At 42.1% G+C, this 18515-nt stretch overlaps 1 protein-coding gene across 1 annotated transcript; it reads right to left on the reverse strand.

Moving 5' to 3' along the window:
* Positions 1-796: 796 nt before the first annotated feature.
* On the reverse strand, positions 797-16288 carry LOC109468915. Its single transcript, XM_019767296.1, has 22 exons — positions 14841-16288; positions 11948-12880; positions 10798-10987; positions 10249-10391; positions 9981-10077; positions 9429-9619; positions 8789-8956; positions 8179-8301; positions 7549-7681; positions 6973-7178; positions 6566-6677; positions 5660-5851; positions 5193-5277; positions 4700-4800; positions 4272-4447; positions 3792-3869; positions 3364-3462; positions 2973-3123; positions 2498-2551; positions 2125-2209; positions 1487-1619; positions 797-1004 (listed from the first exon to the last, which is right to left on the reverse strand). The coding sequence occupies exons 1-22, from the start codon at positions 16014-16016 to the stop codon at positions 819-821; spliced, it is 4812 nt and encodes a 1603-aa protein (XP_019622855.1). The 5' UTR covers positions 16017-16288; the 3' UTR covers positions 797-818.
* Between the last annotated feature and the right edge of the window lie 2227 nt (positions 16289-18515).

Here is an 18515-nt window from a genome sequence, read left to right on the forward strand (position 1 = left end):
ATACTATCAACTTTCACATTACTTTGAAAATGATCTTACTTACATAAATACATCTTTTTTGGCTAGTAGACTTATATCATTGGAATTTGCTACCAACACTTCAAAATAAAAAAAAGTTTACATAGTGATGACACCACACCACAACACACACAATCTGCAAACTCACTTTGTCAATTTGACACACAGATTGTTAAAAGTCTAGAGTTAACACTTTCTATTCTTTGTATTCTGAATTTGTGTTAAAAAATACAGCATCATTCACCACATGTTCAAAAATACAGCATCAAAGACACATTTTGAATGTGTGTTCCCAAATACATCAACCACTACAGAAATGCATGTTATAAATCATCGAATTGACCAACTTTGCAAGGCACAGTTCTTTCTAGTCTTTCCATATCTAAGAATACAGATTTGCTCCATACATGGTTCTGAATACGTGTGGACCATGCCTGCACATGGTTCTGGATACAGCAGGTTAGGCCTACGAAAAAAATGTGTTTCCCGTTTCAGTCCTGAAAAAAATTAGGGTCGGTAGGTAGGATTTTTTTTTCTTTTTTTTATTAGACTTTGGCGATCACTAGTGATCCAACTTGTACAATACAGTTTAACAAAGTAAATTTTACATGAGGACATTTTCAATGTCAATGTTGGAAAACCGATTGTACAATGTTTCATCACTCATGTGTCAGATCTTGGAGCTAAAAAATGTCAGTTCGAAAAAATTTATGTCCCTTACAGGGCTAGGGTCGGCATTTTTATCTAGAGGCGGTCGGGAAACAGGAAACACAACATTTTTTCTTGGTCTTATTAGCAGACTACAGCCTTGCCACAGCGTGCAAGAGCGTTAACAGTCTGTGGTACATCATAGCCAGGAACTGTATGACCTGCACCAGTCCGAAGACTGCAAGTGAGAGGAAACCCATGGGGTTCTGTCCCAGGACTTGGAGGGCGGGCCGGCTGGACAGAACCATCATAATAGTGATCCACAACACGTTCACTACCTGTGGAAAGAAATGAATAAGAGGATGTGTTAGAATAGTAGTCCATTGAATAAGCAAAATAATCCTAGTAACCACTTCTATATTTATCAAGCAATTAGTTTAGCCATTAAGTCCAACCTGTACTAGTGACTACCTCTACATGAGGACTACATGTACCTAGCCATTCATATACAACCAGAGCTGTACTAGTGACCACCTCTACATAGGGACCACTTGGCCATTGATATACATGTTAATCTTGAGCTAGTGTCCACCTCTGCATATGGGCCACCTGGCCATTGATATACAGTCAAACCTATACATGTACAAGTGGCCACCTCTACATAAGGACCACCTGGCCACTGTGACCATGTTTTATATCCTTGGGTATTATCTTTTTAACCAAACATTGAAAATCCTAGACTGAAATAGAATACAGCAAAATGGATTACAATGGAGTTAGGTAGGAAAGAAGATTGAACCACATGATGCAAAACTCTCACCAGTAACACGACCAGAGCAGAGTTTCTCAGACCGACCAGCTTCGCCTTCAGATCTACGTCAGAGGTGAACATTCCGAGGTCAGGGTTCAACTTCTTGTCCCTCAGAGCCTCCCAGAACTGAGACTCTTCCTCTCTAAATAAACAGGAATATCAAAAATTTCAACCAGGGTATTTCGCAATAATGACTAGAAACTGGCATTGATGTAATCAGTGTTAGAATTGCCCATCTGCATTTTGCAGAGACAATTTCAATATTGCAGAAGATAAATTAAGCAACCTGCAATTTTACAGACTGGAATATTCATGCTAGGGGTTCAATGGTGTTTAAAAGCTTTTGTGTTTACTACCGACGCTACAATATACAATTAAAAAGTAGAACTTTATTCTATATGGCATGTAAAATGTTTGCCAACATGCAATTTTGAATATGCCATGGGTTTAGATCCGGAAGTTTAAGTGTGTATTTGCAGAAAGTACTTCGGAATTTTGACGTTATGCAATATTACAGAGCATGGAAAATATAGTATTTTTACTACTGGAAATTATTTACCTCTAGACATTCTCTCACATCTGTAGCTTGTAGCCAGTATTACAATTGTACAGTATTACAGGAGATTAATTAATATTTATTAACTTACCCGTCGTCATCTTTCTCCTCCAGGTCTCTAATTTTACAGCCTCTTCTCATGAGGATCCTCTTGACTCGATATTTGTCTTTTTGAACTGAAAGCAAGCATTTGGGGCTATTGTTAGTGTTGTTGACTCAGGATCTGAAGGTCTGGGGTTCGAATCCCTTGTAGTCTCAAATATATATTAGCAGTTTAACGGTTATGCAAACCCAAACAAATTAGTCTATGTCAATCCAACAAATGATATGGCATGCTATGATCATCCAATATGCAGTGGTTACTATCTTTCGGATAGTTCTGGTCTAAGGTTAGAAAACGATATTTGCATAGTGACTGCAGATGACAAAATACGAGTAATTTAATGGGGAGTAACAATACGTACGTTCATCCGGTTCTGTCATTGCGCCGATGGCTGCTTTGATCCTCTTGATATGTCCTAAAACAGATAAAAGCCTTTGGTATGAAAGAAGATAGGAAATATGAAAAGCTTTATGGAAATCAGATGTAGCACAACAGGACTGCAACCCCTACCAGTAGCACACTGTGGTGGGGATGGACGTGTGGCTTAAAGACAGAGTTTTCGGCTCAGAACCAATCGAGGTCCCGAGTTCGAATCCTACCATGCCACCGATCTTGTTGTTTTGGGAAAAGGTACTTTACACAAATTTCGTCACTTTACTCAGGTGAAATGAGTACGGTGTTGTCCGTTTATGAGTTTTTCTGCGTTGGTGGCGGCATGAAAATAAGTTGAAAAAACTTGAGTGCGTGTGCCGTCGTCATGTCTTGTAATAAAGGTTGGAATAGAAAAAAAAGCACACCGCCATCTAAGGTGTAAAGAATTACAAACGGGGCCTTACCTTTTTTGGTGATTTTCAGGTCCTCCATGAGTCTGTTCAGGTCGGTCTTGCGAAGACAGGCTAGGTCAGCCTTAGTGTTGACACCGTAGTCTTTAAACTGTTGTGTGTACTGGTCTAGGTGCAGCTTCTTCAGCCATTCCGTGACGTTGTTCTAAATCGGGGGAAAATAATGCTGAATGAATGAATGAATGAATGAATGAATGAATGAATGAATGAATGAATGAATGAATGAATGAATGAATGAATGAATGAATGAATGAATGAATGAATGAATGACGACCTTTATTGCACAAGTTTTGCTACTCTCCAAGCAGAGGTTGATGGGGGGGGGGGTCGGTTCGCTTTTTATATATGGCCCTCGCAAAATGAGAAAACGTGAAAAAGATCTTACAGGCACAGAGGTTTCCAGCACGAATTCTGTCAACTTGTGGATCTCAGTCAATAACCTCTGTCTGTGAAAGTCCGTGTCGATCCCGATGTTCCTCAGGTCCTGTAACAGAAGTTGAAGTAAGACGCTCATTCTTTGGCCTTTAGAATGAATTATATACCCGAGTAGAGGTCTAAACTAACCGGAAAGGTGGGGCTCGAGCCACTTGCTCTATGATCTAGAAGTGGTATTTAACACTTGGTCATGGTGACCAGTCCTTCCAACTTGCTACATAATGTAAATCAACACCTCAGGGTGTCTGCTACAGCAGCAGTTACCATGGTGGCACACTGTACTGACAGACGTCTGGTTCAGGCCATTGACCTTATTTGTTTGGGGGAGAAAAAGTAACGGCAAAATCAACATATCCTTCTGAATACAAACATATTTACCTCATTAGTCATGCCAGCGATGTAGCTAGTATCTTCGTACCCTTCCTTTAGGAACTTGTCCGCATACGTCATGAAAACCTTTAGAGAAGAAAGAATACAGTTACAAAGTATACTTGGTATTATAAAAATACCACATTCAAGGGACACGAATGTTAAATAGTGAAGTAGATCCTGTCTTGAGTCTCCTTTTTTTTTCTATTCCAACATTTATTACAAGACATGGCGGCGGCGCACTCAGTTTTTTTTTTCAACTTATTTCTATGCCACCACCAACGCAGACAAACGCATGAACGGAGAACAGACATACTCATTTTTACCTGAGTAAGATGAGAAAATTCGTGTAAAGTGCCTTTCCCAAGGGCACAAGATCGGTGGCATCGCAGGATTCGAACTCATAACCTCTTGGTTCCGAGCCGAACGCTCTGCCGTTGCGCCATACGACCCCAGAAGTGTGGCCCTACAAGTTATGAAGCTACTTACCTTCTCTCGAAGTTCTTTTCGGAGCCACCTGATGACAGGAACAGGCCGTGCCATTTCAGGAGCCATGGATATCACGGATCTCTTGTTGGACACTACTGAAACTCTGTGACCTGCGTAGGTTGCGACTGTTGTACGTCTCCTGGTTCTGGGTGTTTCTAGCTCTCCTTCGACCGTCGCTACGGAAAGAAAAGTCATGGCATTTGTGTGTATCATCATATAGCCAGGTGACGTTGGCCAATCCGAGATCCCCATTTCCTATTGGTTATGACGCCATAACCTGGTGACCCATTGGTGATTAAATCCCATAAACCCCGGAACCAATCAGTGTCGACTGTTCTGTTCGAATGACGTCAGACTGAACATGGGCACTACAAACTAAGGCATAAATGTATCATGGAAACAAATGTTACATTGTAAAAGAAACTTACTCAAAGAATCGGGTGCATCGTCTTCACTGTCTGAGTCCCATTCTTCCTCGTATTCCTGAAGAGGCACTTCCAGGACTGCTTGGTTTGGTCTTTGGCAGCACCTAGGTTTGACAAACAGTTGTCAATGTTTACTAGTTTTCCCTTATTCTTCTTCTCCTAACATATAATGCCAATGACTTTAACCAGGCGTCTGTCACCATGGTAACTGGTGTTGGATTACTAGTACATTATGAAGCACGTTAGAGGGACTAGTCACTACATATATGGATTTGTTTACTCCGAATAACCAGAGCAGTGGTTTGTTAGGTTAGATCATTAACCATGTGAAGGTAAGCATTTCTTCAATAATATAGATTGTATATTTTATCTAATAATAAGGAAATACTGTATCTTCATCGTTGTTAATTTACATGTCGTCTTTGTGCTCCTACAAAGCAATCCTTTATTTGGTGAATAATAATCTCAAGTTGTTTGAGACGAACGTTGGTCTTACCCGCACATGTTGGCGAAAAAGTCTGATATAATTTCGGTCGCGCTCTTGTCTGCAGACTGTCCAGACGAGCTGCCTTCTCTTGTCCCTGGTAAAATGTAAAAGAAATTGAACGTCAAATGATTTATTATGCATGTACAAATGTCATTGTGTCTATGGCAGGCACAGATGACTTAATTGTAAGGCTATGTCGTTTTTCTCAGTAGATTGTATCAAGGAGGTTGACAGGGAAGGATAATTCAAAGGCTTCTGCTTTTATGGACCTAGGGATATCAGATGCATGTATAATGGTGTCACAATGATATTTTCCTCATTGCCTGAATGCCTAGCCCAAGAACTGATCCATTACCTCCCCCTACCGTTCCTCCTTTGCTAACTAAGTACTCGATAGAAGATTCATTTGACAATGTGTAGAAGTTATTCCAAAACACTTGTATCTTTACAATTGTTTAACACGATTTGTAACATACCCCATGTCCTGTCGGTGAGGTTACAGACGCTGTAGAGCGTCAGCAGGATGTAACCTGTAGGAAGGGCCAGGAAGTAGACCAGACCGTAGAGCAGGCTGGGAAACTCCCTGAAGTGGACCAGTCCTGTGATGACGTACATCCCGACCAGCGCCAGAAAGTACATGGTGCTGATGCTGGGGAAATGGCTGCAGCCTAGGGAAATAGGCAGGCAGAATGCCATTGTTTTGTAGTGCTAAAGTATAATAAAAATCACTGATTACAGATGTTTGTAATATGATTCAAAGAAAGACAGTGGATGTCAGAAACGATATCGAACATGGTCAAACACAATTTACAGCTGTAAAAACTGTTGGATAGATTCGTCGATGAAGGTTACACATCCAGGTAATACGATACGCCAAAAAACAGTTACTCAAGCAATTGGATATGATTTTGAAAACGTCATTGAAGATTTTGACGTCAAAGATTTTGACGTTTTCAAAATCATATCCAGTTGCTTCAGTAACTGTTTTTTGGCGTGTTGGATAGATTCTCTGATTCACACAAGCAATGCGAGCCATTTCTAACTCCAATTTGATTTTTGTTTGAATCTTTGTTCATTAATGAGAAAAAACATTAGCAGCTCAAATAGGCCACGGTGAATACGCAATGTTTTTCATTGATGTCATGAGGAAAGAGGTAAGGGTCAGAAAACAATTAGTATTGAACAAAGGTACAGATCATTTAAAGTCCTGATGTAAAATGGTGGCAACTGATAATACGGCAGACAATGTCAAGGCAGAACTTCACAGACGCGCTGTTTTTTTTCTCTGCAGAGATGATCACAGTACAGAAGTAACCGAAGATAGTACTTATACTCCGAATTATATGCCTCTATCAGTCTATCGCATCATAAGCAAGATCTACCATTATTTAAGTCGTCGATCAGTGAGATAAATTCCACGACTGTCTCCTCTATGAGCGACACCAACACCAGAGTCATCAGCACGGCGAAACATAGGGACAGGAGCTGGGCCACCTGAGTCCAACAAAAATAAAGATACATAAAGATACAACACTTCAGCTCACTGGTAACAATATAAGACATGAAACCCTCAAACATTTTATCATTATCAGTATACAAACAAGATAATGATTGAAACCATAGTATAGTGGCGTACATGTAGTTGAAAAATTCTTCTTTTTTGTGCGTTTTCAAAAGTCCATAAATTTGGGGGGGGGTATAAATTTAGGCAGAAATTGAGACCCCTCTGTATCCATATTTGTGTAGAATATGTTCAGCTACAGCTATGCCTGCGAACTTCAAGTCTTACCCTCAGTTGGAATTTCTGGGAGGTGCAGAGACAGATCATGCCATACAGCAGGGACACGAGGGAAAGGACAACCACAATGGTTATGGATACTGCCTGGGCTTCAGAACCTCCCCCAGTCGAGGTATTTTCGGTAGGGACCGTCCCGTTGATGCATGTTGGTTTGGCTTCTGCACCCTTGGTCTCGTAGTTGAAGAACTGCAAACCGCCTGGTGATAGCAATATAAATAGGGTGTATGAAATGGGTATCCAGAACCTCGCCTATCTACATGTAGTTCTGTACCTGAATGGGTTGGGGCAGGATCAGCCACCAGGCTAGCACGGCACTGGGTACCCGTGGACTGTCCAGGGTATTCAAAGGTACATGACAGCTTTTGGGTAGCAAAAATGATTTTTTTCAATTGTTATGTTATCATTTTCATTTACCCTCGACATAGAATAGTGCAGATTGCACTGCAATAGGTAACTTTGTACATGGGAGTGTTTTGTTGGCCTACATTTCACACATACATGTCAGTTATTTTAAAGTTACCGCACATCAAGAGACAAGTGTATATACACATGTGTAAAGCCTTGTACCTGCTATGATGAGCACACACGTGGCCGGACCGATCAGTCCGGAGAAGAACAGCAGACCCTGGTACACCATGAACAGGAACGAGACGCTGTCCCGCCGCATCTCGTTCCCAAAGTACTTCTCAAGAATCTCAATCTGATGTTAGAAGAAAACAAATGAAATCTATCAAAGAGGAAACCTAATGCTTTGTAGGTTTTAAACCATTCTGTGATTTTCCTTTGCAGGATTGTAGCTTACTTGTACTTGACCAGGCAGGCAGATTCAATAGTGTACCCTCTTCTTCGTCTATAACACCGCATCCTTTAAAAACACATTCTGAACTAAACCATGACACAAATAACCCTGAAATAAAACAGTTCCTGAGAATATTCAAAAGTGATTCAATGAACGAAGACGTTTCGACCAAAACACACTCCTCTGGTGTCAAGGAACTTTGAATATTGCAAATCATGTTCATAGTGACATCACTGGCAGCATTTAGTTGGCTTTATAATTACCTATCACATTTGAATATTTTGAATTTTCTCAGAAACTGTTGTATGTCAGTATCATTGTTGTCACCTCGTCTTTATTTTAAACCATATCTTTTATTTGTGAAGGTAAAACGCCAAACTGCAACATTGCTGCCGTACCTGGTTGGCGACAGTAGACGGTCCCCACCGTCTCCTCTGGTTGTAGAACTCTCCGAACTCCTCCGGACAGTAGGTGCTGTCCTCGGACACAGCCGTGTACTCCAGCCGCCAGCCGTTACTCACCTGAAACATGCATAGCTCACTTAGTTATAAAAATAACAAAATCTGTACAGTGGTAAAGGTTAGACATCCAGATAATACGATACGCCAAAACAGTTACTCAAGCAACTGGATATGGTTTTGAAAACGGTCAGACTTTTCAGGTAGAATCCACTAGCTTTCGTCTGTCCGTTTCCAAAATCATATCCAGTTGCTTGTCAATGCGTAACTGTTTTTTTTTTTGGTCAAAATCTGCACAGTTCGGCAACTGTTCCACTGATAGATTGGACAGCATCGTAATTCAAATCAATACTCTCAAAGTAGAGGTTCATTTGAAGACTATCTTACATATGTATTATTGGATTATAAAGTGTCCAATTGTATATTGCGTTGCTGGTTGGTTGCTTCACCATAAAAGAATCTGCTAGTAACTAATTAGCACACATGTAAAGTACTACAACTTGCATTACAATTTACGATCATACCAACGATGAGGAAATATTGGGCTTACCATAAGAGTACACAGCCACCTGTCCTCCCCCATGTCTTTCATCAGGAACTCCCTGGCCTCGGACACTCCTCCGGCGTAAGTCCCCAGGGCTTCCCGTAACGCCTCGGCCCGGTAAATACTGAAGCAACCCGGGCAGCAGAGGACGGACCCCAGCACACTGTTGGCCGTCTAAAGATATGCAATAACAATGCACTACGTCTGCTTGAATGTCCTAAACATCATTGAATATATAGTTCACGACATTTGTCGAAGGGACAGTCTAGCAAATATACATGTATGACTTCTACACCCCTTTAATGCTGAGGTTACATTTCCAAACCGGTGCCCGCCCGGGCAGTCTTATGGAACGAAAATCATTATATAAAACACAACAAAGAACAAAGGTGAAAAGTCAATAACGGGCACTATTTGCGTATGTTATTGATATAAATTGTTGTCCGGGCCCCGATTTGGAAATTTGACCTCAGCATTTATTCAGTCGAATCTTTACATAAGTTTCAATCTTCACTACTCCCTAATTACTTGCCGGTAGCTCAGACACATTGGAAGATTATAAAGGGTAAGAAATGGTTCTGAGTACAAGAAAAAGATCTCGCAAAAAGTTTATCATAGAATGCTAGAAGAAAAAAAAAACTCTTACCTTTTGGTACCAGTGGCCCACGGCGTAGTCGAACTTCTGGTACCAGACCATGGGCCCCGACCCCAGGGGATGAGTCCGGCCGCAGACCGCCCCCACCGTGGGGTCCCTACGCGCCAGGTCCAGCAGGGCCCGGGCTGACTCGGGCGTGAACTTCACGTCTGCGTCCGTCGCCAGGATGTACGTGTCACGGTCTAAAAGTTGCCACGACAGAGAAGAGGATATAACAGAAACTCGTAGTGTCAGTCTACTGAGGAAGACCAGAGTGATTGGTCGAAAGCTCTAGGCGAAATTTTTGTGTTGGACCAAAAGTTTTAACTTTAAACATGTAACTACCAACACAGATGAATTTTCATGATAGAAACTGATAGTGTTTGGACAACATGAGAGGTCAGGTGTTTAGGGCTAGGGTTAGGGTTAGGTTTAGGGTTGGTAGTAGAGTTAGGGTTAGGGATAGAGTTGGGATCATTGTTCAGGGCCAGGGCAATATGCTACAGGAGCAGTCAAACATTCGTGCTTTAAACGATCTATCTTTTTCAGAATGCGTGAGCTTACCGTCCATCTGTTGCTGTTCCCTTGCTTGACCTCCAAGGGCGTAGTCCAACACGTACGACATATACATCACCTGACTCCACCGCTTCTTGTTCTTCACCTGGGTATTCAGGAAAAATCAAACATAATGTTGTTTTGCATAACTTACCTTAAATCCCACTGAATCTCGTTCATAAAGCACGACATTTTCTAGTTTCATAAATTGGAGCATGGGCATCATTAGCAACCCTTTAAACATGTTGAGAAATCAGGGAACATGACAAAATCGTACCTTGGTGTTGTCCTTCAGATGAAGTATCAACTTCATCCCCCCTCCGACGTCCTCAGCACCCTCCAACGAGGGGAGATGCCATTGCAGCTGAAGACCGTACGGAGTCCGCCATTTTTCACAGGTTTCGATCAAACTAGGCCCACCTGAAAGGGAGGGGGGCAGAAAATGAAAATGCTTTATTTGGTTTTCTAAGAGCGACCACAAGAATTTCGAAATACGTTACCCTAATTGTGACACAGCAAAGCAGCACTCGACCGCAGTATAGTATGATCTGCTTTTAGTCAAGAAATTCTTGTCTGTTTTCTCAAAATTAAGTCCACACGGATTTGATTTTATGGATAACATTCACTCGCGCATTGGTATTTGCCAGTTCTAAAAAAAATTACCTTCTACGAGGCTCTCGACTGGGTACCATCCTCCGTAGTTCATGGTAACTAGCGACAATAAGGAGCCGGCGATAACTATGAAGACTGGCACACAGAGAACGGGGGAGAGAATTTTGATAGAGACAAGAGTTAGCTGAAGATAATACAGGCAGATTCCACTCACCCTTGTCGCCCATGCTGTCGATGATTGACAGGAGCTGCAGGGCGAAGTCCTGGACTTGGCCGTTCTTGTAGCCGTCGTCAAAGAAGATGTGTGCCTCGAACTCTACCTTGGATTCCTCAATTTTCTTCTCTGTTTGGGTCTTTGCGATGTCCCACAGGGAATTCATGAGCTGCTTCATCTCTTTGGCAATCTGTGAAGGAAGCGGTATACATATCATAATTAAAAGCTTACGAACAAATTCAAACTGTAATTTCCACCCAAAAAATAGGACTTACCCAAAGGGATGAGGTTAAGCGTTTGTGTCTAAGTCTTAAAAATCCATGTGATCGATGTTATATAGTTAATATGTTATTCTATCTAGCATCAAACATATTCACAGACACGCGTACGCTAAAACAAATACATACAATAATCCAGATGCAGAGGGACTTACATACATGTATACAAAAAGACAATTTCATACAAAGAAGATACAAAGAAGAAATAACACACAGCAACGCTTCTCAATATATAACCTTGGAATAGGAAAATACTTGTACGAACCTCATGATACATCGTCGTGCAGATGAAGACCCGCGTTTTCCTCAGTTCTACCGGTATTGGCGCCTCGTCCTTTTTGCTTGGCAGGTCAGTGCGTCTGGTCAGGAGCAGCCATTGGTCCAGGAGTACAGAGTTGTAACCTGGAGTCCACAACAGCTGTTGGTGGGAGAAAAGCGTTCATTACTAATGTGTACATGAGAGTGATTCCAAACAAGCAGACTCACGAAGATGGACACACAGACACACAATTTTTTTTTAAATTTTCCCTTCTGAAGTGGCAGTTCCAGTGTATTTTATAGAATTTCAAAGGAAATCAGGTATTATTTCAGGTAACTTTTATCCGGTAACTTTTCTTTCAATGACAAAGTGATCAGTTTTTCTAGGACTCCAACCCCACTGGTAATACAATTCAGTCCACCTTTTAAAAAATTAAAGGAAAATATTGGACCTTTAGATCAAAACCTTGAGCCTTGAGAGGGGGATCGATCCCCCCCCCCCGAATCCCCCTTGGCTACGGGCATTTGCTAGATTTGAGTGCAAAGCTGAAGTCAAAATCAACAGGTAGATTCTGCTGTCAGCCATTGAAGTATGTAATGAAAAAAAAACTCACCTTCGATTCTTTCTCCATGACGATTGTCGGTACTTTCCACACGTCGTACATTTGCACGATCATCCCGATCATGGTAAGGACGAACACCACGCTGCACGCGGTGAAGGGCGTCCATCCCCCTTTTTCTGAAGATACTACTGTCCAACCCCATTGTTCCCAGTTCTCCGTTTTACAGAGGCCAAGTTCTTGTACTGGCGGAATGCTAGCACACAGCGGAGTGTGGATGCCGATGATGAGAAACAAACTGACCGTCATGTTAGACAGGAAGATGGGCAGGAGAAAACCAAAGGTCTGCATCTTCATCATCAACGCGAGGATAGCGAAGGCGTACCCAAACAGGCCAAATATCCCATTGGCGAGGAAAGATACAAACACGTCGTCGGTGATGGAGACAGGAGGGATGTGCCAGTTGATGCAAAGAGGATCCTGTCCTCTCATCAAAGGGTAGAAGAGGAAAACAGCGAGAGCCCAGATCAGACATTTTACGAAGTTGGTAATGATGCCAAGCTTCCAGCAGGCCGTGTTGTTCTGAGTCTTGTTTGGGCCAATCGTGCTGCCGCGTTCCGTATCGTAAGGATGCACGGTGTTGTCCTTTGAAACAGAGAGCTTGTGGAGAACTGGAGTCCAGGAAACGGCTAGCAACGCGAATGAGACCAAGATGTCCCACCGTAGCTCTTTTGACCAGTGTTGATCTGGTACAAACGTTGTCGCGAGACAACCCAGAATGATGACGAACAGTGCAGAGAAAGAGATGCCTTTGATTTTACTCTTCTTCCCATTGTTGTCTCCTCTGAAGCTGTGAACTGACTTCGTAAGGACGCTGTTCATAAAGACTAGGTTCACAACAATGAGTCCGATTGAAGGAGACGCAGGCAGAGCCCAGAGAACGAGCAACGATAAAGACAAAACCTCCAACACGGCCAACAGAGTACCCTGGAAATAGAAGTGTATTATTAAGTACCATGCCTACCTAGTCCTGACGTGTACGTGCTGAACAAGGTACTGAACCTTGCTTCCCGCAAGAGCTTGCTAGACTCTGCTACGGCGACTTTCAATCCTACTTCCATGCCCCCTTGTCTTATAATTATTATCACCAAAGTAATAAATGTACATGTAGCCTTTATATTGCCTCTTATTAATCATCATCAGTTTATCATAAACGTCAGAACTATTTAGCCCACTACAAATACTGAACAGTTTTATTGCTAATCCTTTTGCTTCCTATTTGAAGCCTTAACACTTGTCCCTGCAGTTTTAGGAAGTCACTAGTAAATGTGTTTGAGTAAAAACTTAATTTAAAACAGGAATAATGGGCAGTTGATTTATTGTCTGAAATTTTATACGCCGAGATTCTATTCTATTGTCATAAGAGAATAGAGACAGGACTCTGCACCGAGTGAACAAACAAACGTTTGATTTTTAAAATTTAGTTCTTTAGATTCACAACAAGAGTGTGTGGGGTGAGGGTAAAGAGTGAACTAATGACAACCTTCTTCCTTAGCAACGCCCCATATTGACGTTTCATTTATAAGATTGTTTGGTATCTAAACCCTCCTTAGCGTTGGCCGTGACAACCGCTACAAATTGGACGTATTTGGAACGCAAAGCCATTATGTTCCAACCACCGAACAAACAAAAGAACCGATGCATATCTGCGTTGTAGGGAGACTTTGGCCCAAAGTTGCTTGGGTGAAAAGTTGAACTGTCGGCAACCTTGGTGATAAGTAAATAGTGTGCACATGTTCTCACAGGTGAGGATTGTGGTTTTCTATAAATAAGAAATGTCTTTGTGTGGCGCACGGCTTTGTTAGTGTATCGCATTGTACTTGGTGGCCGACGTGGTGGTTATTATGATCACAATTGATGTCCCCCTCTCAATCTATCTCAGAAATGTGTCTGGGTATACATAAAGCATGGTTCTCGATACAAGAAACAGCTTGTCAGCATTTTACACTTTTCAACTTGACTTATATTAACAAGGATAGCTTACTGAATGTTATGAATTGGAGTGTTTTGTGGCGATGTAGAGGCCGGTAACGTTAACTACTTGGGCAAAGTTGAATGTGTTCTGTGTTGTCGATGTACGTAATGTTTGTTTGTTTCCTTTGCATAACCGGTAAACTACTTTTTTTTAGGCGTAACAAACCAGTTTTGTATATGTAAGTACAAGCTGTGTAAGACTTAACTGTAAGGTTTGAACCACTCACACCGGAAAGGATCCCTACTCTTTTCGATAAGTGCGGTGGGATCTTCAACGTGAATGGGGTGTGGCTCTCCAAACACTGGACTCCATTTAAATTTCTATCTGGGGGACGTCCCTAACAGAAGCTAGGTACTCATTTCTACCTAAGAGATGTGAGGAAAGTCGTGTAAAGTGCCTTTTCTAAGGACACAAGATCGGTGAAATGGATAGGATTTGAACCCGGGACCTCTTGGTTCTGAGCCGGAACACGCTACCGTTTACGCCGCACGATCCCACTTCTGTGTTCTTTGTTATCGATGTACGGATTGTTAGTGTAAAAGGTTTTTCCGGGTTGTAAAAGAACATACTAAAAACAGTTCTTTTATAAGTGAATGGTTGTCAAGTCAACTGCATGTAAATATCAGTGGCTAAACAATAATGCTTACATTATTGGGACTTACTTTGGGGACTTAATCAGACTATACTTTTCATCAGACCACAAGCATTCCATAAGAAAATTGGGTCACCAATGTTGGGTGGTTCAATTTGTATTATATAGTTACGATAACATGTAACTTTTTGTTATATTTAAAACAAAAGATAATTCATTCACTGAGTCAGGCATATTCTCTTTACCATATATGTATCCACTGAGTATCTGATAGGATGCAGAAGAATTAATTGATTAAAAAATCATAGAAAGAAACTCACCAGAATGATGTGGCGTCGACTTGGGTTCGGTTCGTAGTTCCAGTTCATGAGCGAGATCCAGACACATCTGAGCAACGTGATCGCGTACGGGATCCCTATGAGCAGGGCCAGCCAGATCACAACTGGATCTACAGGATCACAACTCGATGCCGGAGTTTTTAGAGCGTCGTTCAACTTTAGTTCCAAGTAGAACAAAGTGAGCTTGCTAAAAACGCTGCAACAGAGAACAACCAAGAACACAAACGCTATCGCACTCAGACGCAGCGCTTTCCTCAAGTATCCAGAACAACCATCTTCTGCCTCGCTCGAGTCACTTTCGTTGCTTTCTGCGGTGACAGCATTACTGACTGTCAGTCTCGCGGCCCAATCGGCAGGCATGTTCGTAGTTGCTGCCTGTGGGTTATCGAAGAGATCTCTTGAAGTTCCTGGCTGAGAATTGTCCGTGTTGGTGCTGCCTCCAGGCCAGCTAGGTCGGTCGTGTCTTGTCGTTGACAGGTTCCTTCCCGACGTTTCTCCCAGTGAACTTCCTTGTTGGATCGTCGTTTGGTCCGCCGGTGTTCGCAGACTGTGTGTGGAGCCTAGCGGGACTTTAACATTTGTCTCATGACCTACATCGATTTGCTCATTCCCCGTTGGAACCTGCCCATTCGGTACTGAATCTGGTTCATCTGCTGGAGGTCCTTTGTCTCCCGGAAGATTTTGGTCACCGTCTTGTTCGGTGAAGGTGCCGGCATTGCTCTGGTGTTGCGAAGAGGACGCTGTGGGCTCAGAGTCTGGTGAAGAGTGCCTCTGGTTCTCTGTGGTCGCCTCGGAGTTCTCTCCTTCGTCCAAGTTTTCCGTAACGTCTCTTCCGTTTGAAGCAGTCGGAACAGGCCTCTCCTCTTCCATGGCGTTTGTCGCTTGGTCTTCAAAATGCCCACTGTCCGTTTCAGTGCTACTCTCCCTATTTAACGAAAATTGTTCTCCGGTCAGCCCGTCTGGTGGACGGCTGGGTGGAGACCACAAGTCTTTTACACCTGTATTTCCGTTGTTGTCCGTCTTGACTCGACTGTACTTGCGTACAATATCGTCTATCGAACCTCTACTGACGTCTTTCTCCTCTGACAGGTCCGTCTCCAAATCGTTGCCACTCAAAGCGGGCTCCTCGGCGATAGTTGTCATCTCTATGGTAGCCATATTGTTTGTGTATAGGTAGGCTGGTTAGAACGCTAGCCACGAAGGCTTGCGCAAACGGTAACCTTGTACGTGGCACAAGCTTATCTCTCCTTAACGTCCACAAAAACTTACTGTTGTCACTTTGCTCCCACTGAACTCCTCACCGTCTTTGTTCTGAGTTGAAGAGAAAAATCGTACGTGCTATTGTCTCACCTGGATGTCAGATTTTGGTTGACATAGCCCAGATCTTTGGACAGATTTTCGCCCTGCTTTACTTCCTCCTCAGATACTGTGGTCAGGTGCTATATTGAGAGGGTGACGTTAGCGTTTGGGTCATTGTACTCAAGTAGAGAGTAGGGTGAATTCGTATCCCAAGTATACACTTACGAAGTAAATACCCTTCCCAATGACGATGGAAACGAACTTACATAGACTTCTCGAGCATAAAAGATTGCAACATTTAGATCATTTAGCAACAAAAAATAAAATATTTCGAATCTTTCTGCTTTCTTTGAGTTCAATCTTACCTACAAATCAGCAAAGTCTAAGCGTCTAACAAATTTCTAAATGATTACCTTGACATACAAGCGCCTAGAAACGTATTTACGTACACATAGAAACCGTCTGCTTGTATGGAGTTTAAATTTTCAACGATTTCTAAACTACAATTAGAGCTCTTTTTGATAAAACATACTTGAGGGATGGTTAAAATGGATTCAAATTTATACGTGCGTGTCCGCACGTATGTATATATTTGAATCAACCTTTCAAATCCTAATGTTTGCCGTGTCTCTAGTGTGTTTGTATAACGGTTCACACAGTGGTCACTGAAGTGGCCAAAGTCCCACAGGTGTCCGAAGGTGTTTGTTTTGCTATTAGTCTACGTTTGTTTTTGTCTTGGCTGCGAGACATTTTTGCGTATCCTTGTTGCATAATTCCGCTTAGTCAGGGTTTTGTAGGGTGTTAGTGTATCTTCAAGCAGATACATGGCGCCGACATGTTCTGCACATTCTAACAATAGTGTCGCCGCTATTGTATTTGTGTTCGTTTTCTTGAATGTTTTATATAGCTAGAAATCTTCACAAAAGACACTGTAGCTAGACATCGTCACAAAAGACGTCAAAAACAAGAATTTGGCACTGAATTTGTGGAGATAAGGAGATTGTAGCAGTGTTAAAGTTAAATTAAAAGTAACAATATGTAGCAAAGACTGTTGTATTCGACACATGTGTGTTCTACATTGGGGTAGTTTAAAGTCAGGACCGCACGAGGAAACATGACAACACTAAGTACATTATGTTTTTTTTTTCATTATCACTTTAATGTGACAAATATGGCATTGTGATGAAAAAGTCCAAGCTTTCTTCCTCTTGGGAAACTAGCTCTTGCATGCATGCAGACTGTTGGAAAAAGAGACACGTATGTAGATACAAGTCAGTCAAGAGTGGCGTCAAGTGTCTGTATATGTATAGCCGTTACAACCGTGGCTGTGGTGTACAGAATTAAGCTGTGTCCGGGTTATAATAGAAGATGCCGTAGCCATGTGAAAAATTAATGTGAGAGGAAAAGAAATCATCCGGCCCACCTTCACCCGAATGTGTCGAAAAGGTCCTGAAAACCGTCATTAGTAGGGTCCACGCAGTCAAAGTTACAGCCGTTACAGTAGTTGGACCTGTAATTTCATTTAAAAATTATTATATCATCATAAAACGACACACGCCAATACATTGCACAAAAACATACATTGCCCCCCCCCTCAAACCACCAGACATACACGTAAATGCATGCATACAGACACTGCGACACAAGCACACACACACACACACACACACACAAACACACACGCACGCACGCACACACACACACACACACACACACATACACACGCAAACACACACACACACAAGCACACACACACAAGCACAAATACTGACACACTGTAACCCAAAACATGTAAGTGGCTCTCACGAGCCTTGTTTTGAGGTGAATCTGAAGTAAATAATAATAAAAAACACACACACACACACATGTAACACACACACACACACACACACACACACACACACACACACACACACACACACACACACACACACACACACACACACACAACATATGCACATGTACGCACAAAATTCACACAAACAGACAGGTAGATACAAATACATAGACACACGCACACACTCCAAAAGCATCCTTCTGATAGGTATAAAGATAAAGAAATTTTAGCGAGTGAAACATCTCAGATGCTGGCTTTCCGGTTACTTATTGACCCTTACCTACAGGTAGTCCCTTCCGGACAGAATGCCATCATACAGGGGTCCATAAAACAGTACACCATGTTGCAAGCTGAAATGGGAATGGAATTTTAGCTACAACACGAAGTAAACAAGTCATATTGATTTCTGTTCCTGTTATTTCGCACGAGAAACAATGTATTTCTTCAGGCTGAACTGACCTACTATGCATCTATCGCTCTCTATCTCTTACTGTCTCTGTCTCCTTCTCTCTGCCTATCTA

The sequence above is a fragment of the Branchiostoma belcheri genome, unplaced genomic scaffold (genome assembly GCF_001625305.1).
Source record: "Branchiostoma belcheri isolate BF01 breed outbred unplaced genomic scaffold, Haploidv18h27 scaffold2, whole genome shotgun sequence".
Taxonomy (NCBI): domain Eukaryota; kingdom Metazoa; phylum Chordata; class Leptocardii; order Amphioxiformes; family Branchiostomatidae; genus Branchiostoma; species Branchiostoma belcheri.

Excerpts from the sequence above, each read along its gene's own strand:
- LOC109468915 (XM_019767296.1), bottom strand. The coding sequence starts at position 16,016 with ATGGCTACCATAGAGATGACAACTATCGCCGAGGAGCCCGCTTTGAGT. Across the intron at positions 8,302-8,788 it reads GGTGGCTGTGTACTCTTATG|GTGAGTAACGGCTGGCGGCT; the intron begins GTAAGCCCAATA and ends TGCATGTTTCAG. Across the intron at positions 4,448-4,699 it reads CGATGCACCCGATTCTTTGA|CGACGGTCGAAGGAGAGCTA; the intron begins GTAAGTTTCTTT and ends TTCTTTCCGTAG.